This window comes from Anomalospiza imberbis, chromosome Z (genome assembly GCF_031753505.1).
Source record: "Anomalospiza imberbis isolate Cuckoo-Finch-1a 21T00152 chromosome Z, ASM3175350v1, whole genome shotgun sequence".
Lineage (NCBI taxonomy): Eukaryota > Metazoa > Chordata > Aves > Passeriformes > Viduidae > Anomalospiza > Anomalospiza imberbis.
In genome coordinates this window covers 24,486,028-24,509,827 of record NC_089721.1, presented here as the reverse complement: position 1 = coordinate 24,509,827, position 23,800 = coordinate 24,486,028, and the positions used below count along the sequence as shown (strand labels likewise).

Here is a 23,800-nt window from a genome sequence, read left to right as displayed (position 1 = left end):
AATTGTGCATTCAAGAAGCTATTTTATAAATATTTGAGTTAAGTTTAAACTGTTTAGTTGAATAATGCACTGCTCTGAAACTACATTTTGATGGAAAATTGTCTGAAGAGTACCTAAGTATTCTCTCTAGACATAATGATTTTGTAAAACCCAGCTGATTTTATCAGGTTTTAGTTTTTGACTTTTCCAGTCCCACAGTGATGTTTCTGTAGTCCTTTATATAATGTCACGGCTTATTTTCAAGTCTCACAGATATTGCAGTGGTTTGGGGTTTTTTGTTTGGTTTTGTTTTTTGCATCCTTTTAATTTCTATTGTGACCTTCAAGGTAGAGAAAAGATTAAGATTTTTGTTTTGAAATTGCCAGAACTACTTTTATCCTGGAGTCTGCTCCAGCTTCTGCTAAAACTCTTGTGACCTTCAAGGTAGAGAAAAGATTAAGATTTTTGTTTTGAAATTGCCAGAACCACTTTTATCCTGGAGTCTGCTCCAGCTTCTGCTAAAACTTCTACTTGACATTTAGATTTAAATTTTCATGTTTTCAGACTCTTTATTTTTGCTCATTAACTCTAGATTATATTTATTTCCTGAATATGTATTGTTTTTTGTGTGGTAACTTACAAAACTCTTAAGTGGATTACCCCTACATTACCCTGGTGGATTTTGTATCAAAACATGTTGTTAGTATTCAAATAAATGAAGATTACATGGCCCAAAGTCCCGAATCTAGTACTGCGGAAACTGAACCTGAAATAATTAATCTAAACACTGGAAATGGAATTATAAAGCTCAAAGGAAAGTGGCTTAATTCTGGAAATTTATTTTCAGACCTCCTCTTGGCTTTGAGCTGGAATAGACACATTCTATAAAAAATAAGTTCCCTTTCATCGTTTTAAAGAGATTATTTTAGGGTGTTCTAGCTTGATAGGGACTTATTCCAGAGCATTCTTAAGTGACCACATAACCATGCATACACAATGAGGAACTGGGATGGAAGTCACTTCCTGTCACATTTTATTCACAGCTCTCTATGGTTCTTCCTCATTCTGATTTGCTTTATGAGAGGAATAGTAAGAAGGATCTAAACTATGTAATAAGCAAACAAAAGCTTATTCCAGGGCTATGGCTTTAATTTTTAAAATATGCCAACTCTGACTCCCTGTTTTCCATCTCCCTGTTTGTGCCCTAACTTATGCAGTGAATGAGAGACTGGAAAATGTTTCCTTGAGCTCAATTCAAGCTCTATTTCAACCAAAATCATATAAACCCCCAAACTGTTTTATGATGGAGTTGGACTGGATCTTCAGTAAGCACCTGGCACAGACAGGGGATGGAGAAACGTCTTAACTGACAGTTTTGAACAAATCGACTCTTTTACTAAAGCCTAATATTAAGTTGTGGCGCTATCTGGTGATTGTTTTCTTAAGCACAGCTTTATTGTAATTATGTTGTGATTCTTCATATTCACAGTTGATGTTACTTTAAAAACTGCTTAAGAATAAAAATAAACCAAAGAACATGGGCTTAGCAGCTTTTCTCTGGTGTTTGGCAAACTCTGCTCTTAAGTTGGACATGCCTGCTAGCACCTTGATTTCTGAGTTAGTGCTCCAAGGTCATAATTTTTTTCATGATTTTATGAATTCCTCAGACTTTCCAAACATTATTTACATTTTCAAATTCACATAATAAATTTGTTTGGCCTTGGGATGCACAGAAGTGGATTTAAAAGGTGATAGAGGGAAAAAAATAACACTTCAAATTTTTGTTTTGATTTAAGAAGACCAGATTTTCTAAATATTTTAAAACTCCAAGCCCTTCTATTGTTCTCTTCTTGCCTCACAGGCAATTCAAATCTTCTTTGCTTTGAAGAAATATGCATTACCAGAGTGGTAATGAAACAATCTTATAAAAAGGGACTAAAATGTTAAGTGATTCAGGGAAGAGCTTTTTAGCATGCTCAAAACAACCCACCTTGCAGTACATTACCCTAATCATTTGGTGGCAACAAGACAGTCACCTTAAAAAGGAAGTGATTTGATTACACCAGCCACCTGAAATGTTTTCATATTGTTGGAAGAAATGCCACATTTCCTAATGAAACATTAGGAAGGGAACAAAAAACATTTTTTGTCTAATGACAAATGTGGAAGAGGAAAATGGCTAAATTCTGAAAGTACTGGTCTTTAAGGAATAAATACTGAGTCTTAGAGGGAAAAGGTGCTAGAAGAAAGAACATGCTTGTCTCTCATGATGACTGACTGCTGTGAAAGTGCACCAAGGTACTCTGTGAAACAGAGGTATCAATCCCCCTCTAGACAAACCAGATCAGGTACTAGAAACAGTGCCAGAGCTTAAAATTATTCTACCAATGCTGATATAGTGTGTCAAGTTAGCTAATATGGGTTGACTAAGTTAATGTGTGTTAATCAGGCAGCTCTTGTAGTTATCCCACAGAGACTGTTTATCAATACATATATGGTAACAAGTTAACAGGTGACTTCTAACGTGGCGGCTAGGATCTGTAGCTCCCACCAGTTTGGGCTTCACTAGTGGTGTGGGATGTGGTGGCATTGTGCATGTCCCATATTCCTTAGTCTGCACTGGGCTGTATTGCATAAAAAAATAAAACGTCTACTATTCATTAAACCATCTAAATTCATTATATTACAGTCAGTCTATACAGAAACCTAAAATATTGAGGAAATACTTTTGCAGAGCACAACTGTGTAACTAAACTCTTTCCCAGGCATCTTCATCTCAGTGAACCATGATTTATTAGGGTTAAATACTTCACAGTGTTACATTCTCCATCTATCAAATAAAGGGACAGATGCATAATCTTAAAAGCAACAATTGACATTTCACATATGAAACTTCAAACAATGACAGCTAATTAATTATAGCTCATTTTAGCTACAGAGTAAAACTGATTTCAGCTTTTACACCACGCTTTCCTACAAAACATTTTATTTTCCCCCAAACGTGTAATAAGTGTGGGCTCTTCAGCTGGATGAGTCTTCAGATTGGGTCCTCAACATCTTTATCCGTTTTTCCAGCCTCTCCATCCATTCATTTCTGAGCCTAGGGACAGAAATATGGATCAGCTTGTCCCCATAATTTTACACGGAATGGATTTATACCCTTCATCTTTTCCACTGATGATACTCTTTGGTGCTTTTTCCCAATTGTCATGCAAATTCTCCTTCCCCTTTAGAGCTCTTTGCTGGATAGTAGTTAAGGACAAGCTCTTGAATCCTAGTGAGGGATCACCTGAGCTTTGTGGTTCATCTCCATCTCCAGCGTGCCCTCTCTCGAGTGCCTGTGCCGGAGTGATTTGTTACCTGCACTGGAGATTGCCTGCTGCCACCTGCTGGTTCACATCACCCAGCACTTCCCCAGCCTCCCTCCTCTGTCCTGCTCAGCTTGGAGACACTGCAGATATTGAAGCTTCTGTTAGATCCATAGCAGGTAGCTTTCAGTAATATGTGGCCCTTTAATTTCTCTTTGATAGTGTCTAGGTACCACAGAAAGACTTAGAAAAGAGAGGAATTTCCCGGTTGAGGAGTTGCAACATTGAGATTTGGTTAGTCACAAATGGATAAAACATGCTGGAGAATAATTCTAGTGTTCTTTCATCCAGCGTTAGTAATGTAAGGGTGTCCTTGCTCTTAATTTTTCAACTATCAATGCAAGGAGAGCTATGAGGAAGGCTTTGGAAAATTGCCTTCTCACTGGATGACCTCAAAACAAAATATAATAAAGAACAAAAGTATTCATCTTCTCATATGCCTTCAACTTATGGAGAGTTGATGTGAAGTGAAACTGTGCTGATCTTGCTGCAGACTGCTCTTTCTTGCAGTGACTGATCAAAGGGAATGTGACTGAATAAGGTAGATATGGCTATGAATGGTGGTTGCCTCGGTCAGAATGCTTGGATCATCTGCTTTATAATGGATTTACCATACACAAATTAAACAATCTTAAATAATTCAAACTATTTGCTTGTGAAAACAAGGCCACAGAATAAGAATGTGGGCCAGGTAAACATCTGTGCTAGCTTTGCTCTGAACAGAAGACTTTATGTTCAAGACTGCACTGTTAAATATTGTCCTGGTAATTTCAGAAAGTTCTATGCTTTGGACTCATTTATGGAACAAGAGTGAATTATTCTGCTGTCCTATTAAGTCATAACTTAAACACATTAGCATTACATCCTAATTTGGGAAGCTGTATTATTTTCTATAAATCTAAATTACTTTCAGATTTCATTGCATGACTTAAGTCTTGGTATTACTTTTTAAAGAAAAATAATTACAATGCAAACTCAAGTAAGTTTTCTGGATGCAGACTACCCACTTTGTCAGAGCGCTTCTTCGCTGACGTTCTTTCTCATTTTGCAGATACTGAGTTTGCTGTTCGATGGTCTTTTCCCAGAAGTTCCTCAGGTCGCTGGTTTCACAACCCCGCACTTCATGACGCATATATTGGCTATTCATTTTCTCTAAAGGAAAAATTTAAATACCTGTATGATAAGTTACTGGTTCCACATCTGTTTTCATGGCTAAAGCAGATTCTTGATGTTCATCAATAGGGTCACACAGTCATTTTTTTTGTAGGATCAGGATAACTGTGGGCATGACTCATTATTTAAGCTTTTCTTTCCTAGCTCTGACACTTGAGGATATACTGTCTACAATGATTTGAATTCTTACTTGTGTACCTAAAATATCTCTCACCTCCATCTGACTATGGTGTTTATGTTCACAATCAGGACAGTTCTCTTGTATTCTGTAATTTAGCAATTAAGATACTTTTTACTGTACCCACAAACAAACAAACAAAAAAATTGCCATATCAAATGGGATTTTTTGGCCCCATTATTTTAATGTCTCTAAAATTTTAAAGTAACTATTGTTCTGATGATTTGCCTTTAATCATTCTAGCCCTTAGTGTTTTTTGGAAATGTAGAAATTTGTATCTATAAAAGTATGTACATAATGTCATAAGATGCTGACTTGCAAAATCCACTTTGTTTATTAATTATTTTCCCCTCTTCTTCAAATTGATTCAAATTTATAGAATATATGCTTGTATCTGTGAGGATTCTGTACTTTCAGCTTTAGTTAATGTCATCTTAAATTCTGGAGTGAATCTTATCCTAGGGAAAGAATATTTGCCTCAGCATGACTCTTTGTGGGCTAACAGTAAATTCCCTGTATGCCACATTGCAGCTAGAAAATTGTATCATTACTTTCAAAACGTCATTAAATATAAAATTAGTATATCCATGCTGTCTTTCAAATTGTTATGTGCTTTTGCATGAACATGCCATTATAATATTTTCCAGATAATTAAATTTTTTAACAAGTATTTAGGGCCCTCTCATGCATTGATTGCATTTGTGGAAAATATTTTTAATTTATTTTAATCAGAACCATACAGAGATAGAAAACAAGCCCCTCAAGACTAGCTTGGAAAAGCTTGAAGAAACTGCTACCATTCCCCTGCCAGGTATCATAGGAAAACACAAAACTGGAAACTGATAATCCTTATATAATTGGCTGTTTTGTGAAAAATTGACAGACACATTATAAAGACTCTGTGAGCAGAGGACAAAATCAGCTCTTTTGAAAAGGTCTCCTTTTTGCTAGGATTTCCCTGTAACTCCCCTGTGGTTCCCTATAAAGACTTCATATGTCAGCTCATGGCCTCCAAATAATAGAAGCATGATGCTTGAGCCTGACTCTTGCAGAAAGGAATTACTGAGCATATTTCCCAGTCCTGAACAAATTATAGCTGTATGTATAATTGTTGACATTAGTCTGTAATGTGAATTGCAAGTGTTGCTAAACACCTACAGCTGTGCCAGGGCATAACCAATTTCAGGTCAAAAAGTTTACTTAATACATGTGTATGTTTTCATAAAATATATGTATTCTATAAATATCCACATATATATCAATGTCAACCCAAATATTTCTTCCCTGGTGGCAGTTCCTACCCTTTTAAACTTTTTGTGGACTAGGAGTAATCTTCAAAGGTATGAGAAAGATATGGTAAAAGCTATCTAAGTAAAACTAATGGACTTTCCACCCTAGGAGTTAATCTCTAAGAATAACTCTTTCTGGAGTGCAGGAAGAAAAATTCCCCTATATACTTGGGTCTCCAACATAAACTGCCAGAAAATAATGTCTTCAGGTTTCTGTAAGGGTAAATATTACTCCTGAATAAGGCAAAATTATGGAACTCATTCCTATAAGGTGTAATTGAGCCCAAGCATATACTTTCAGAATACTCATATCCTTTACTGGTTTTTAATGTTATGCCTCCTCATTTGATTGTATATGTTCTTGGTGCTGGGTTTAATGCATTTTATAGATGTGTCTTTCTAGCACCTTCCCCCATAGCAAAAAATTCACAAGGAAAAAATTTAAAGCCACTCAAAGAGGTATTCAGAAGTACTTTCCATTGCTATTCACTTTACCTCTGGTGCTGACAGTATTTACAAGAACGTTAGAACTCTGTTGAGACTACAAAGTGTGTGTAATACTACCCATTACAGCTTTGGGGGGACCTTTTTTTTTTTTTCTTCCTTTTTTTGCAGGTGTGTGAGGTGCTGCAGGGACAGGAATTAGTATTTTTCTCTGTCTGGGATCTGTGGTGTTTTCTTTGTGTGTGTTTGATCAGGCACACCATTGTCCAAGTCATTCTTCTTTCTTAACCTTTTATATTGTCCTAATATATGGTTATATTGGTGCCAAAATTTCTCTTCCTCAGTTCTTAATATTCTTTGTTTTCATTTCCCCTGTGGCTGGAGAACTCTCAGATATGTACAAGTAGGATCAAAGTTACTGAACACATCAGAATTTCTGCATTACTATTGACCCTCATATGTCCTTGTTAAATGCAATATGTAAATATGCCGGCATTTGCTTCTCTGAACTGTAGAATCACCTTATCCTAAATTACCTCTATTTTGAATTATCTGTTTGAGCCTGTTCATGGTGATTGTAGGAACTGCACAATACCTCCACTGAAATAACTCCCATGGTTTCTTTTGCCTTTATGCATCACAGACATAGATTTTTGAATTCACCTCTGTCCTGCCATCCATTTTATAAACCATAAACTTTCAGTGCATATGAGCAGTTAGGGATATCAGACTTAGTCTATCACTATTTCTCTACCTTTCATATTTTTCTCTCCTACTTCAGCTGTTTTTAGATGAATGTAACAGGACTTAAGCCTGTATCATGACTTTGCAGCAGCAGTTATCACCTGGAAACAGTTTACTTTCATGCCTTGAAGCCTTATTCAGAGTTATTAGGATAAGGGGCTTCATTTAATAGGGAAAGAGAAGAATTGAAAAGATTTCATGGAAGTGGCCTTCAAAGCAGCCTGAACAAATTATCTCAGTATGATGCAACAGGTGAGCAGAAATATACTATTAAAGTACACAGGCAGTTGTGATGCACTTTTATAGGCCTTGCAGTTAGTTCTGACTTAAACTGCCCTGCCACAGCTAGGACTAAATAAGCTTTTTTAAGCCTCTAGTGGCAATCCTTCAAGAGAACAATAATGAGAGGCTCTTTCTGGTATTCTCTGACAGAGGCATTGTTGCAAGCCAATGGACACATGTAGGCACTCTCAAATGAAAGGAATAACATGATTACCTCTAGGAAGGCTTTATCCAATGCATGATGATGATGACTGCTTATTTTTAGATTTAATAATTTTAGAGCAGGTTTTTTATTATCTAGCCTCAATTTGCTAAAGGAGGTCATAAAAAGTTAGGGAAGCTGTGACACTAGTACTATTAGCTGGAACTCAGAAATTATATTGGTAGAACAAAAGAGGAATGTAAGATCAATTTGATATGACATCTCGTCTTCTATGTAAAAGAAAAAAAATAAATAGTTAGAGGCTAAAATTCACTATTTTTGTAAGAAAATACTACCACCGCCAGAAACACTTTTTCAAGTAGAGAATTGGAAGTCAAAAGTTTCTTAGCCAGAAGAATGTAAAGAAAAGTGTGGATTTTCTTCCTCTAGTAGCACACATTGTTATATGAAATGTATTATTAAAATTTATAAAACTTTTAATGAGTCAAGAGAGCTATTTTCCTCCTTCTTGTGTTTCTTAAAAACACAGTCAGTCAGAGTTTTCAGGGTCTTATGCATTTCCCTAGAACTAATATAATATTTTATTATTCTGACTTTACTTGGACCATGCTTTGTGACTGGTTATTATATATGCATTGAATGATAAAAATTGAATTATATATATAGGAAAGAATACTATCCAGACTAATGGTACTGTTTGATGTAAAACAAATCAGAAATCTGTTTTGATTTTGGAAAAGAGAACTAGTGATAATTTTCATGATTTCCCTCTTTTTCCTTGGGTCCAGGATATGTAATTTATCTTCTGCTTCTGCAGCGGGCAGTAATTCACATCTCAAAGGGCTGACTGATGCTTCCTTTGAGATCCTGCCTAGGGAAGCATACCGGTTTTAAGTCTACCTTGGGTCTCCAGACTCTGGTTAGAACTCTTCAGAGGCAGAAAAGAGCACTTTAGTTTAATGCTCTGTACCCTTTGGTTTGTGTGGCATGTTGCACAGTGCAGTTTATCTTACGAGTGCCACTCGTGAGCAACTTGTGGGAGAGGTTTCTCACAGCCTGCTCTCACAGCTTCCTTTCTGCCTTGTTTATGAGCAGTTATGGGAGGGGATGATCTGGAGCACCAGCCTGAGGATGTGGAAGGCTGCTATAGTCTGCTGCACACAAGTCCCTAACTGCCCCAGTCTTTTCCAAACATTCACTAATGTATCTCATCAGCAGAGATGTGTGACTTTCCATGTGTACTGCATGATTTTATTTTCATTTGCACTTCAGCATTGCTACCAAACTGTGCTTTTTCTTTGCAAACAGTGTTGTCTGGAGTTTGCTATGAAATGAGAGAATTCTAGGTAAGTTATTTATTCTGCAAACAGTATTTCCTAGTTTGGCAAAATATGAAATACATGCTCTTACCAGAGTGTGTTCAGTCAGGGAGTTATTCTATGGGTATAAATTGCAATCAATTTAATTGGATTTCTCCACATATTGTGAATTTTCTGTGTATGAAAATGACAACCATACTGACACATGACTGAGCAATGCTAGTAGGAGTTACAGGTGTGCATCTAGCAAATTATTTCTAACAGGTACATTAAACAGTTTTAATATTTTAAAATGTTTTCACTTAAGCAGTATGTAGCAATCTCTAGTTAACAATTATCCTTTCTCCTAATTCCCACAATCCTTTATTGCTTTTCTGTGAGAAGTGATGCATCTGAGCCTATTTTTTCTAATAAGGAGAGTAGTTATTCTTCAAATGCTTTGCACTGGTAGAAAATTTGGACAAACAAACTTATTAAGAGAAGACTTGTGGTAGCTACATGAGTTTTACATCTCTGTCAATATCAATGCCTTTGAATGCCATGCACTATGTTTTATTCTGTCCTCATCTGATGTGCTTCAGTCCTTTTCATCTGCTTTCACTTTTCTCTGGATATCTTACATCTGAACAATGGAAATATCAAACTGGAAGGAACTGATTCTATGCCTTGAATTTCTGTACTAGAGGGCTCAGCAGTCCTCTGGCTGAAGATTAAAATTCTAAAAACTTTTGAACAAAACATTTGTGCAATCAATACTTTCATTTTCCTCTAGGTAACCCATTTATTTATTACTATCCTAGTTCTGCTCCCATGCCTGTTTTTTTATATTTTGCTACTTGCTGCCTTTCATTCTGCACTGTCTCTTCTCCCTCAGCCTGCAGCCAAGAGATTCCGTGAAAGGTCCCTTTGTTTTTCCTTTCTCTGGCATCATGTCTATTGTGTTTCTCCTCACATCCTCTTCACCTCCTATGCCAGCCCTCCCACCGAACCTGACTGATTTGGACCTATGCTTTCAAACACCTTTCTGGCTGGTTTCCTCACCTCTGTTGCTCCATCTGGAAAATCTCTTTCCACTTCTTGCTGGAGTTGCGTTTGATAGAGTGATAGAGTAAGTTGAGTTGGAAGAGACGCACAAGGGTCATCAAGTCCAACTCCCAGTCCTGCACAGGACCAACCCCAAGAGTCACACCATGTGCCTGAGAGACTTGTCCGATGAGCAATAAGCAAACAGGTATTCAAAAGTGGTATGCAATAAATAAATGTCCAAGTGCCTTTCCTGAGCTTTCTATATATTCCTTTGACTTTTATGGACTTTTAATTTTCAGTATCTAAGGCATATTTAAAGTGGCTGTGTTTTGCTCATGAGATCAAATTTTGTTTCTGATCATTAGACTTTCCCCACTGCTGGATATATTTAAAACCTGCTCCTATGAACTACTGAATTCATACTATCAAGTATATAGCATAAATTAATATTTATTGGTTAAAGATTTTGAATGCACTTTGCTTTGTTGTTTGATTTTTGAGTACAGGAAGACTCAGTGTAGGATCAAAGAAGATAAATTTTGCCCAGGGCTCATGTCCTTTATTAGATCATCCAGTTCAGAGAAAACATGCAAGAGAAACCTTTCCTGATTCCTATGAAGGTGTCTACCATTGAATTAAAATGCCTCAAGGCAGCAGATCATAGTTAAAAAGCCTTTGAGAGATGAGTGAGTGTGTGTGTGTGTCTGTGTGTGTGTCTGTGTGTGTGTCTGTGTGTGTGTGTGTAACCTTGGCTGGCATTAGCCCATCTGTTGAGAATGTACAGCTATATCTCTTGGTGTTTTATTCAGGATTGTGACATGGAAATTATCTGTAAATATTTTTTCTGTATCAATGCTCCTCAGATTCCTTAGAATTCTGCTAAACTGGGCACTCTTCCCTGGCATTTTCCTCACACTCCCATCTTTCCTAGAATATACTTGTGAGAATTAAAGTTAGAGAACGAACACATTTCTTGTTGACATTATTAGGGAAAACTCACTACAAAAAACAAATACTTTCTTACCTTTGGAGCAGGACTCTTCTAGCAAATAAATTCTCTGTGTGACACAAACGAGGAATATTACCACTGCAGCCGTGGCTTCTCCAGTGTCACAGGGCAGTAATGAAATGCATCCCTCGGTACTTTTTATTTGAAGTGTGGGTAACATAAATCCTTCATCATATCAAGGCTATTTTGAACAGAACCAACAGTGAGATAAGATCATTTAATGAACTTTGCAGCCCCCTGCCTGAGATGACCGTGAAACACAGGCCCCCTTGAGACCGTGCATCCCTCCCACATTGGCAGATACCTCAAAGAGCATGACTTGGCAAGTGATGAGAATTTTCTTTAGAATGCCTGCTAGTATTATCCATTTTAATAATCTTCCTATGAAGCTTGAAAAATTCCACACTACCGCCTTAGCTGTAAAGGAGGCTGAAATAGTATGACAAATCACACTCAGTTTTGCATTACAGGGTGACTCACAGAAGTATGCGCTACTTTGGTGTTGTTTAATCTAAGGATGTGTGCTTGATTATGACCTATCACAAAATCTGTTCTCTTCAAGGCAATTGTCATAGGAATTGCCTGTATGTTTAGTGTTAGCTCATGAAATGCATTAAAGCAGCACTATTTTTACCATTTAGAGTTGTTATAATTCTATTACAGATGAATGCTTATATCATTACATTTCATTTTCTGAGGACAATGTTTTGTAGGTTTGGCTGATGCACTTATCTCAGTTTTCATTAAATCCATCTACATTGCTAATGTACCATATGTGATGCTGGCTTAAGAAGTTCTCATACAACTGCTGATTATTTTAACCTTACCTTCCTTTGTTGCAATTTTTCAGACCCCAAGTAGCAAAGCAGTAGCCATTAGATGGATGCTTTATGTAGTTCATATTTCCTTATTTATTTTTTCTGCTGTTTCCTTTACAGCACAAAAGCCATGTGCAAAACCTAGCAGCTACAGCCTTTCTCTGTAAAGGAATATTTAATCTGTTTCCAAAACCTGGTCAATACATTTTGACCAGGTTTTGGAAATAAATCTTTGGAAATTTAAATACTGTTTCTAACTCCTTAGAAACAGTACCTATTAACTTTCTCCAGTGTGTCATTCCACCTCATATCATATGAGAACACAGAAATCAGCTTGTCCCTCCGCACATGTGATAACAATGGTAGTGTGATCTCAGAGCTTTGGGACCATTATACATTGTGGCATCAAAAAAAGAAAACAACAGCATGTCATAGGTAAAGCTGATTGCTCTATTTTTGGAAAAATAGCTTAGATTCTGGCTGGCTTTAGAAATCACAAATACAATCTGCTGGGTGAATATTAAAATAATATGGTATTACAGAAAAAAGTTGAAGCCCAGACTTGATGGAGAAGTGGCACTAACCACCATGGTGCTGTAGACCAACAGAACTGCTTCCTTGCTATTTGACTCAGAACTTGAGTGACACTTCCTTTTTACTAAACACATCTTCCTAAATTTGCAATGAATTTGAGGGTTTGTTTTGTTTCTAATGTAGTCAATACCTTCCATAAACATTTGCAAAGATCGAATTTCAGGAGTGAAATTCAGTGTCCAGGCTTCATCAGACCAGAACATGTGTTTCTGGTTCAGATATTCTCTAGAAGCATTGACATTTGCGCAGTTTAGATGCCCTGTGTAAAGGACAGCCAAAATGTGATAAGACATTGCACATGCTCTGGTCATCTGCAGTAGATTAGGTACATTGTTTATTATACTTGCTGATTGCATTTACAATGAACCTTTCATCTGTGCATTCACAGTGATTTCTTATGAAAGACAAATGGTGCATCCAGAAATCCTGGACACAACTAGTACTCTGCTGGACTACCCATATGTGAAAAAAGTTCAGGTGACAGGTGACTGGAAAAACATAGTTCACTCTCAAAAGCAGGGCAGCCTTTCTATATAGTCCGAAAACTATTCAGGCTGTTTTGCACCTCAGCCCTTTTTTACTTCATAAGCACATCTTACAGCTGCTTACCAGGAACTTCTTGGATAACAGCTCTCATCTAGTATGCAAAAGTTCTTGTAAGCATCTGCTTAGCAGATACCACAGAAGAATCTGCAAAATAATGGATGGAATGTAGACCTTTGGGGTGTTTGAGGAGTTACTTATCTGCAAGAATCAAATCCTGTCTTAGAGTTCTGACTGTGTGCTGTTGTTCATGTGTGGGAGAGTTGGAAATAAAAGTAGCAGTCAGCTCTTACTCTTGCACGAGTAATCCTGGTACATTTAGTCTGTATTTTGTCACCTTGGACCCTTCACTCTGTGGGTATTCTTGGACAAGATGCTAAAGGAGAGGAGGTGAAAGGAAAAGACATTTCACAGAATCTTGCCAATTAAGTAATCTCATGCTTCTTTTCTCTTTGGTGCTAGAGGAAATAAAATCAGGAGAGGTAAATTTTTTAAGCAGGTACTGTACTGTGTTGTTGAGGTAGCTTCCTTTTTTATTCACTGTGCACCTGGTATTCGCATCCTTCTTGTTCTAGATTGATGCAATGGCAGCTAGCATTTTGTGAAGAGGGATTTCTGTCACTACTGGACCATGTCATCGTTGGTCCAGGAGCAGCACAGGTCACAGAAATTTTAACAGTCCTCTTCAAACGTCACAATTTCTAGAATGGAGCTGATTACTGAGTTGGAAAGTAGGAGTCTGATCAGTTTAGGAGTCTGATTAGTTTATGTCTTTACATAGTGGCTGGACCCTGAATGGATTCCAGATACCCATTAAAGCCTCTCTATCTCTCTCCTTCACAAAAGGACAGGGTAGAAAAAAATATAATGAAGGTTCATGAGCTGAGATAAATACTGGAAGAGATCACTCACCAAATAGCATCACAGGTAAAACAGACCTGTTGGATAGGGGATATTAATTGAATATATTACCCACAAAATCAGAGCAGGATAATGAGAAGTAAAGTAAATCTTAGAAACACCTTTCCCCTACTCCTCCCTTCTTCATTAACTCTACTTCCTCCCCTCCAGGGAGCATGGGGAGATGGGGAAAGTGGGTTACAATCAGTTCATCACATGTTTGTGCCCCTGTTCAGGGAGAGTAGTCGTTCCCCTGCCCCAGAGTGGGGTCCATACCACAGGAGAGAGTTCTCCACAAACTTTTCCAATGTAAATCCCTCCCATGGGAAACTGTCATCCACAAACTGCTCTAACCTGGATCACATGGTGCAGTTTTGCAAGGACAGGCCACAGGGCCACAGGCCTACCAGAAAACCTGCTCCAGCCTGAGCTGCTCTCTCCACAGGTCTGCCAGGAGCCTGCTCCATCAAGGGCCTTCTAAAGGTTCACAGTCTTCTCTCAGGCATCCACCTGTCCTGATGTAGATCTCCTTCATGGGCTGCAGGTGTATCTCTGCATCCCCATGGACCTCCATGGGCTGACGGACACAGTTGCCTCACCATGGGCTACACCAGGTGCCACAGCGGAATCTCAGCTCTGGTGCCGGAGCAGGTCCTCCCTCTCTTTCTGCACTGACCTTGGTGTCTACAGAGTTGTTCTCACTCTGCTCTTCTCTGGCTGCACTTACATCTGCACAATAACTTCTTTTTCCATTAGATATGTTATTCCAGAGATGTTACCACCATTTCTAATTGACCCAGCCTTGGCCAGTGGCACATTCATCTTTGAAGCTGCCAGGAATTGGCTCTACTAGGTACAGAATATCTCATAGAAGCTACGCTTGTGTCCCTTGTTGATACTAAAACCGGGTCTCACAAGCCCAAAACACTACCTTCCCAAGAAAGCTGATTGTTAAATTTACAGAAGCTGATTTTCATGCTTCTGTAAATACTTGAAGTGTGAGTTTATTAAAACCTGCCTTGGAAAATCACCAGAAGTCATTTACCAGGTCTAGTACTCCAGAGTGAAAAAGTAGGCAGGATGATCTTTGCTGGACTGCCCTGCAGCCAATACCATGCTGTTGACACGATGTTTCCCTGTCCCCCGGTAGCACATGAATTGGTTTGAACCCGGCTATGTTGTGTTGGCATATCTGAGAGTATATCTGGAGAAAACACACCTGCTTAAAAGCCTACTGGGTATGACAGTGCTTTGCCTGCTGGGTATGACACTGAGTGTTGGACTAAAAATTGTCATGACTGGATAACTGAAAAGGTCACTTAATTTCACTGGGGTTTATAAACTCATTTTTCCTCTCTTGGGACAAGCCTTGGATTGGGTGGTTGGGACTTGTTTAAATAATATTAAAAAAAATCAGAATTATGTAGGAGCCAGAATTCCACTTTGTATACAAGAATACCTTTCATCTAAAAAGGATTTTTCCTCTGAGTGCATTCTCAATGGTGCGTACATCATATCATCCATGCCTATGACACACAATTGTTCTCTTTATAAATACTTCTTATAGGATAATCTCAAGGTCAGTAAAGTGGCAGAATGAAGAGCTTACATATTTTATTAGCTGAATGAAACTTCTTGCTGGCACCAGTTATGACACCTGAAACATTTAGAAAGGCTGCTTAATGTTTATTGTAATCATGACATTGCCTTTGTGCAATCAGAAAAATTAGATATGTAAGATCCACTAGTAGCTTTTTGTAATGCTCTTATTAGTCACCTGCCTGAAGCTTTTCCATGCTTCTATTTTTTCCAGGACTGTAAAGTTTTCAAGCAGTTTAAATTGGATCAAGCTGAAATTTAGACACTGGAGCTGCTAGATACGCAGATGCTCTATATGGAAGTATAATTAGCCTGATTTTGTGCTCTGCAGTGGAGAAGTTTACTGCAAAGGAAGGAGAAGGCTGCTGGCATCACCTTCTCTGTCCTAGCATTTCTATGTGTTTGACACTACCTTCTAGTCCAAATGAAATTCTATAGTGACCTGTCCAGAAAGGCTTCTATGATGTGTTGAATTTGCCTGCAATTTTGACATGGATGATTTTCCATCTTATTATGACACAGGAGTTAGGAAAAAAAATTGTTCTAGACACCCTCAGGCACCAGTTTAATGAGCATAAGAAAGAGATTTTTGATCCTCTGTTAAAATCAGCCAATGCAGATCCTTCTCCAGTGCACATATTGGTTGAGCTGGAGTTGGGGCAGAAAAATTGTGAAGAGAAACAATATCTCAGTGGAGTAAACAGCATCTTAAGGGTTTTTAAATAACATTATAGTTCATATACAGTCAAAATTTAGGTGCTTCAGTTAGAAATAGTTGAATGGGTTGAACTGGAGCTTTTTGAGACATCAAACTTATTGCTAACTAATTAATGAAAGTTCAGAGGGATTTTGCTGTTGGTATTAATTTTCATGTGATGATGTCAGATACTTTGATGATAGGGAAGTAGAAATTTAGGGCAGTGTATTGATTGCATGACTTTTTGTCATCTTTTAATATCCCATAGGACTTAAATATTCGAGCACTCTGTACTTCTTATAGAGGCAAATGCTACTTCACTGTTTTCTCTATGGAAGCTCAAGCCATCTTTGGATGAGTTTGAACTATTTTACTTGGGAAGAAGGTAAAGTAAGCTAAGAAGAAGGATGATAGAGTCTTTTAAAACTGATTTGCATAGTTGTGCATAAATCTGTGGTTGCAGTTTCTTTTTCAGTACCTCAAGGATAATGTAGCTGTACCCTTTCTGTGCACCAGCTGAATCCCAGTTTTAACTCAAACTCTACTTAAAACCAAGCACAGATGTACTTACTTTGCTTCTACCAATGTATCAGAGATCTGTGTCTCAGGGCTTCACCATGTCAGTTAAACGACATGATAAGCAGGCTGCCTTTTGCTGCTTCTTGGCTCCGGTTAGGACTGTATCTGCGCTAAAAAAGCAAAACAGACTTTATTCTGGCTGGCTGAAGAGTTTGAGCATGAATGTGGGGGATCTGAGGGCCTATTCTGCCTTTTGTATGATTCCTGGAAAGAAATCTGGTTTAACTCTTGCTCTCAATCCAGCAATGAAAAGTAATTTGGATATGAAATGCTATGACCCACATGTTTCTTTAAAACCCACACCTGAAATGACCATTAGCTGCCAGAAATTGCCATTATAAAAGTCTCTTGGTAATACATCCTCATCGAGCAAAGATTGCTGACAAGATTACAAAGGCACCAGGTATGTGTTAAGTAAAACCTGAGTCATGGCAGATACAGATCATTTAACTACACTACAGCAAGGAGTGGCCTGGGCCATCACACTGTAGCAGATGCTGGCAACCCCAGCACTGCAGAAGTTCTGCTTCTTTAGTCAACCAGCTTGGAGACACAGATCTGTCATCTGTGAAACAGATGACTTTAAGGAGGGATGAAAGCCAGTAGAAATGCTGGAGGGGTTTTGCTTATTTTCCTTTGCATTAATGTATATAGCTAATGCAAACTAGATTAGATGATAAATAATTTTAAGTGTGACTGCTATGGCAAATTAAACCATTTAGGCCACTTCCTAAGTATGGATTTAAACGCCTAATATTTTGTATCAGAAGTTGAACCTTTTGTTTGTAGTTGTTGAAAGTGTACCACTGTAACTTTAAATGCAACAAAAAAAGGAAATGATACGTTACATCAGCTACAAATTTTTTTCTGAACATGAACAGAATGCATTCTTTCCTTGTCTGTTGTATACATAGGTTCTGATGATAAAATTTTAAAATGTTTACTGTGTCAGACATATCAATCAAATTCATGTAAGGAGCTATTATATCCCTAGTGTTTACTACAAGAACCTTCACAGAATGTATTTTACAAAGTCTTTAACTTGAAGACAAAATTTCTTTGGTACAAGTTTGACCTATGCTAAAGTTGATATAGTGCGGATCTACCCAGAAATAACTTCTCCTTCTAGGAACTGAGTACAAGATTGAATATTAGAAAATTCTTCAGAGCCATGTCTGTTTAGGTGTATTGTTAAAGCACATCCCCATACTTACCTTTGCTTCCTGGACTATCATCTTGTCTTCCTTCCTCGTGTACACAGAGATGCTAGTGGAGAGGTATGGTGGTGGTCACTTAATGTCCTGTTCCTGGCCTGTGCTTGTATCCCTCTTGTGTCCACTGCTACTCTGCAGCTGAGCACCTTGTCTGCTTAGTGTAGATTAATGGATCTTGATGGATGAAGCACACAGTTCAGATATGGGGAAAGTCGCCAGGAGGTGGCTCAAGAATAGCTTTGACAGAAGATGCCAATCTGCCTTTTATTATTCAAACTACACGTCTGGATGGATCCGATCCTTATGGGACTGGCATGACTGGCAGATGGGTAACAATGGATGAAGAGACAGCTGAGGTACTCAACAACATTTTTGCCTCAGTTTTCAATGGCCTTCTCTCTTTCTACACCTCTGCCACCAGTGGACTTCAAGAGAGGGACTGTAGGAGCAAAGTCCTTCCGATTGTAAGTAAGGCTCTGGTTCATGGCCACCTGAGGAACCTGAATGTACATTAGTTTTTGGGACCTCACATGATGTATCTCTGAAAATCCCTGAGGAAATTGGCTGATGCAGCCACCAAGCCACTCTCCATGATATTTGAAAAGTCATGGCAGTCTAGTGGAGTTCCAGGTAACTGGAAGAAGGGAGACAATGCACCTGTTCTTTAAAATGGATAGAAAGGAAGATCCTGGAACCTATTGACCTGTCAGCATCACCTCTTTGTCTGGAAAGATCACGGAACAGATCCTCCTAGAAGCTGTGCTTAGGCACATGAAGAATGCGGAGGTGAGTCAAGACAACCAGCGTGACTTGAGTCAAGACAACCAGCGTGACTTCACTAAGGGCAAGTCCTTCCTGACTGACCAGTGGCCTTCTGTGATGGAGTGACTATATCAGTGGACAAGGGAAGGATCATGGCTACCTTAACACCTTTTTAGTAGGACCTGTTGTGGAAGAATAAGGGGTAATGGTTTTAAAATTATACCCAGTATATTCAAAATAAATACAGGAAGAAAATTTTTATGATGAGGCTAGTGAAACACTGGAACAGATTGTCCAAGTACATGGTAGGTGACCTATCCCTGGAAACATTCAAGATCATGCTGGACAGGGCTCTAAGGAACCTGATCTAGTGAAAGGTATCAGTGCTTATGGCAGGGGCATAGTATTAGATGGCTTTGAACATCCTTCCAACATAAAGACTCTAAGATTCTATGACTCCATCTCATAATAGAGGATAAGGACGATCTTCTTCTGCTAGGTTTGCAGAAGAATTAATAACTTCATTAAATGAACCAGCAAAATTAGGAACTTCTAAGTTTTTAAAGGTTATTTATGTCTGAAAAAAGCAGCAGGAGGAAATATACTTTTTGCTTTCCACCTGTGTTTAGAAATTTTTTATCTTGAAGGGAAGATTGTTCTTGTCAGCAGTTGTGTCATTGTCCCTTCTGATCAGGACAACATAGCACCCACAGGGCTTCACCACTCAGCAAATATGTTTGCTGTACTACTTTATGTTCAAAGCAAGTATGTTTTTCTTTCTTCTTCTCTCTCTCTCTAGTCCTTCCTGTACGCTAACTGCTCAAAGTTTCTAGCCATTATGTTGTACATGTACATAAAAATTTACCAGATCAATAATTTCTGGGAAAATACCTATTTTTATGGGATGAGAGAAGCTGACCCTATTGGACTGTATAATGTATCTGTTGCCTTCTGGCTACCATTAATGCTGTACATTTGCTGTCCATATCCTTCAAGTAGATATCAGGCATCTGAATCAGTCACTGATTTTCTTATCAGAGAGCTGCCTCATGGATGAAGGTATTGGATGATTGTAGAAATTCCTAGTGGAAGAGCATCATCTTGAGTGCTTTGGACTAGTAGGGTGAAAACAAGAAACTGTGGAAATCTCTGAGAAGTCCTTAAGTGGGTTGTTCTCCTGTTGCATCTACCCTTTTTCCAAACTGTGCCACAAGTTGTATAAATATACTTGGGACCTTGGGGTCAGCAACCAGAACACACATTGGTGAGTCATGAGTGCTTAGCAGCTCTGAAAATGAAAAGCCATATGGACCAAGGAGACTGTTGATCCCGAGTCAAAAAATCCCTCTTACATATTGGTGTTAAGGTAACTACATAAACCAATGACCCTATAAAAGAAATAGGCCTGAAATAGAAACCTCCTTCAATATAAAGTAAGCTCCATGAAATCAGTACCAATGGTTCCTCTGATCCTGACAAGAAGGCTGCCAGTGCTAAGAGTGCTGCTTGAATCCCTTGTTACTCCCCCATTTGACTTCATACTCACGATCTTGTGTAGGCAGTTGAGAAACATCTATGATTCTCATCGCAAAACCAGATCTTGTTTATGTTCATCCTTTGTTGGTATTTTTCAATAGTCCTGCCACTATTTTGAAACTTAATTTTTAAAGATTTTAAGAGAGTCCACCATTTATTTTCAAGGACATTGAGACTTTTGGGGAATTTGATAGGCAGTACCTCCTCTTTACAACTATGAGCTCCTATTACCTTTCTGCAAAGTGGTTACTCTTATATGACCACTTCCTCTTTTTCTGCCATGGTTTCACCATTAGCTGGAGTTGAAGTTATCTACCAACAGCTGTGTGAACCTGTGTCCTTGAGCTGCTCCTCTAACTGGCTGCACCAGGTGACTGCATGCACCAAAGCAAAAAACATGAAGTAATAAAAAAATGTGCAAACCTAACACACAGGTTCATGACTCCTTCTTCAAGTAACATAGGCCCTATTCCCTGTGACTTCACCCCTGTAGCCATAATATATTTCTATGTGTTTTGTACATATCTCAACATTTTTAGGCCTCACTAAACAAGAAGAAGGGATGCTTAAAGATTCCACCACATACTATATGTATCAGGTACATATGAACTGGCCTCTCCTTTCCAGATTTATCTTTGGAATGAGTTTCTATGCTCGTGGTCACCACAGCAACTTATGCAAGGAGAAATTTGGGTGATTTTGTTAACTAGGTTACTAAAATTTGTTTAAAACCATATTAGATGTATATTCTGGGTTGTTTTTCCTTCCTGAAATACAAATGCTGGTGAAGAATAAAAAGGGTACCAAAGAAATATCCTGCATGTCAGTCTGTGGGGAAACATAGACCCTTCAACCAAAATGAATTCATCCTACCCACAATCTATAAAATAATCTGTTGCAATTTTCAGCCATAACTGAAAAATTCCTGTCTGTTATGTTATATTTCTGTTGATTGGATTAAGGGTGAGGAGTAACATTTACTAGGTTTAGAAGTATATTACTGCTTCTGCACTTTTTCTTACCTAAATTGCTTCTTAAACCTGACCTTAAAAGAAGAGTTACTCAAATTTCTTGTTTGATCAACTCTTAGAGCTGGCTCTTTGGCTTTTGGAGCTGATCTTTGCCTACTTTATCTTCAGGCTGCTCCTGAAACTCAGCTCCCTTGGCTCTTCTTGGTGCCTTTTCTTTATAGAATGAGTAGAAATCAGACCTTGGATCTTTTAAGCTTAATCTAAATTTGTAGGAGAGGGCAGACTCTGTGAGATGATCCTTCACAGACCTGTGAGCATGTCAGTTCCATGTGACAGATAGAAGCATTTTGGGCAGAAAACACTTTCACATATTGAAATTGAAGATGAGTGGAACATGCTGTTTGGAAATGAATGGGTTGTACTTGTGGGATGTTTGTGCGTTTGCAGGTAGACTGTGGCAAGGAGAGAACAAATAGGTAGTGAGATAGTATTATAGTTATATGTGAAAGATTCTTGGAAGAACAGATAAAAATCTGTAGGTTTTTGTGCTGCCTGCTTTTAAATGGGTGCACAGGTATGGTGTTAGCCTAGCTGTACCCTTAAAGATATTGTGTGAAGTTGGAAAATGGACATCCAGCACAGACTTTGCATCAACTCACTGAAAGAAAGTTCACCACCCAGAGCATCATATGTTTTTTCCTCACCTTAATAATTCTGTGATTTGAGATACACTGGTGTAACTGACATACTATTTTAACTGACATAACTGTTTTACTCTTAGTTCCTGAAAGTGTTATCACAGGCAGAGCTATTTACTCATAGCTTTTTATAAGGTTAAAGCAACCCTTTAGTTTGCCTAGCAGCAGTTCTCATCAGTATTCAGGAGCAGAAAGATACAGTAAAAGAGACCAGGCAGCCAATATGACAGTGCCTGTTTCAGTATATTTTGAATTATTAAAGGAATATTTTTATTATATCTAAGATAATTACATATGCAGAATATCAAGGTCAGTGCATGAGAATGTTGAGGAAAAACAATAAATGCCACAGATAACTAATTTATCTCTCAGGAATATTATTTCACACACTGACACATTTTCCTCTTTATCATCAATCTATAAGACTGAGTTCTGTGAAGTACTTTAATTAAGCTATCATCATGTACTTATTTATGGTGTCTCCACGTGATGTTATCAAAATACAATAGTTTATTTTTTCTGCCTCTTCTCTGTAAAATTTCATAAGACCAGAATATTTTACAAACAAATATTTTCAAGCCTATTGTATTTGTTTTTCTTGAAAAGCTGTCAAACTTTAATTGCCAGCTGCCAGGGAAAGCATATACTCTTGAAAAGTAACAAGTCCCTGTTAGTTCTTTTCATCTGGCTATCTGATAAAATTCCTTCAAAATTAGTATTCAACACCCTGGAATCCATGCACACAGAGCTGGTATAATTTGTCTTTCTGACACACTTAACCCAGCGAGTGGATTCCTTAGTCTCTTTGATAGAACAGTAAGATTAAAGGCAATTATTTCACTTTCTCTAAGACTTTGCACAGTGATACAAGAATCACTACTCATCCCTGCCACAGGTCAGATCACACTTATTCACTTTGTGCAAGTTTAACATGAGTAGAATGGTGATGTGAAAAACACTTGAACAATTTTATATTATTTCCCATAACTTTTATAGATGTTGTCTGTGAAAGCATTTATATAATTGTATGCTACTTTTACCAGACCAAGATTTTTCTTTTTTTTTTTAATTGCCTGGGAAAAGCTGTCTTTCATGGATTCCATAGTAAGACTAGTCTTTGCTAAGTGTTGACAGTATGCTCAGCTTTAGCTCATACAGAGAGATACATGGTTAGTAGCCAAGGCACCAGATAATAGCAGCTTCATCTTTTGAAAATTACATTTTAGAAATTCACACCTTGCATTCAAATACTTGCTATGGTTTGCTTTGGGAATGCTAGGATTTATCAGTACTGTAAGGCTCAGGAATTCAGTCATTAATGCTACATTCAGTCTCACACTTGTATCTGACTGCAAAGTTTGAGAGTCAGTGTTGTTAACTTCTAATGATGCCATCTCCTGGTGACTTGTGCCTTTGCTGATGTTATTGAGGAGCAGTATAGAGGAGATGGAAAATAAACAGTAAAACCAACAGGACTGATGAAACATGACTGAAGTAGGAGTGTGTGCATGCTAAGGATTTTGCCTTGGAGTATGGAGCCAGACTGCAGTGGCAGATACTTTGTTAACTGTAGGAAAAGGATCCCTCAGTGTATCAGTTGCTGAGGACAGGTTCATTCTTCCTGGGCACTTATACAGTGCCCAGCACAGAAAAATCTCACCCTCGGTCAGGGCTTGTAGGCACACTAAAGGCTACACACTGCAAATAATATAGCTGCATTTTAACACAATGGTGCTGATTGCAATTCATGTACATGGCTTTTAATGTTACTGTTTACTATTAATCAGCCCATAGCTACCTAATAATGTCTTATCTTCTCTTGTTTTCTTCAGGATTTCTCTTTCTTCACTTGTGGAACCTCCATTGATTGTGACATCAAAGCCTGTGGCCAGAGAGCTGCTGCCACAAAAGCCTG

General features: G+C 38.1%; 1 protein-coding gene across 6 annotated transcripts; it reads right to left on the bottom strand.

The window, feature by feature from the left end:
• Positions 1-2,935: 2,935 nt before the first annotated feature.
• LOC137464789 (protein FAM240B-like) lies at positions 2,936-23,768 on the bottom strand. 6 transcript variants are annotated; one of them, XM_068176313.1, is made up of 6 exons: positions 23,684-23,768; positions 11,802-11,953; positions 11,279-11,391; positions 10,990-11,155; positions 4,355-4,499; positions 2,936-3,079 (listed from the first exon to the last, which is right to left on the bottom strand). In XM_068176313.1, the coding sequence occupies exons 4-6, from the start codon at positions 11,132-11,134 to the stop codon at positions 3,001-3,003; spliced, it is 369 nt and encodes a 122-aa protein (XP_068032414.1). In that variant the 5' UTR covers positions 11,135-11,155; positions 11,279-11,391; positions 11,802-11,953; positions 23,684-23,768; the 3' UTR covers positions 2,936-3,000. The 6 variants fall into 6 exon arrangements, with proteins under 6 accessions (XP_068032414.1, XP_068032413.1, XP_068032412.1 ...); XM_068176312.1 differs by lacking the exon at positions 11,279-11,391 and adding an exon at positions 13,438-13,520 and having other exon boundaries at positions 23,684-23,748; XM_068176311.1 differs by lacking the exon at positions 11,279-11,391.
• Positions 23,769-23,800: the final 32 nt, after the last annotated feature.

What these genes read in the sequence shown, in the direction of transcription:
- LOC137464789 (XM_068176313.1), bottom strand. Translation starts at nt 11,134, where the DNA reads ATGTTACCCACACTTCAAATAAAAAGTACCGAGGGATGCATTTCATTA. An exon ending in AGAAGAGTCCTGCTCCAAAG is followed by an intron (nt 4,500 to 10,989) that starts GTAAGAAAGTAT and finishes TTTTTCCTTTAG; the next exon opens with AGAAAATGAATAGCCAATAT. An exon ending in CGAAGAAGCGCTCTGACAAA is followed by an intron (nt 3,080 to 4,354) that starts GTGGGTAGTCTG and finishes TTCTGTCCCTAG; the next exon opens with GCTCAGAAATGAATGGATGG.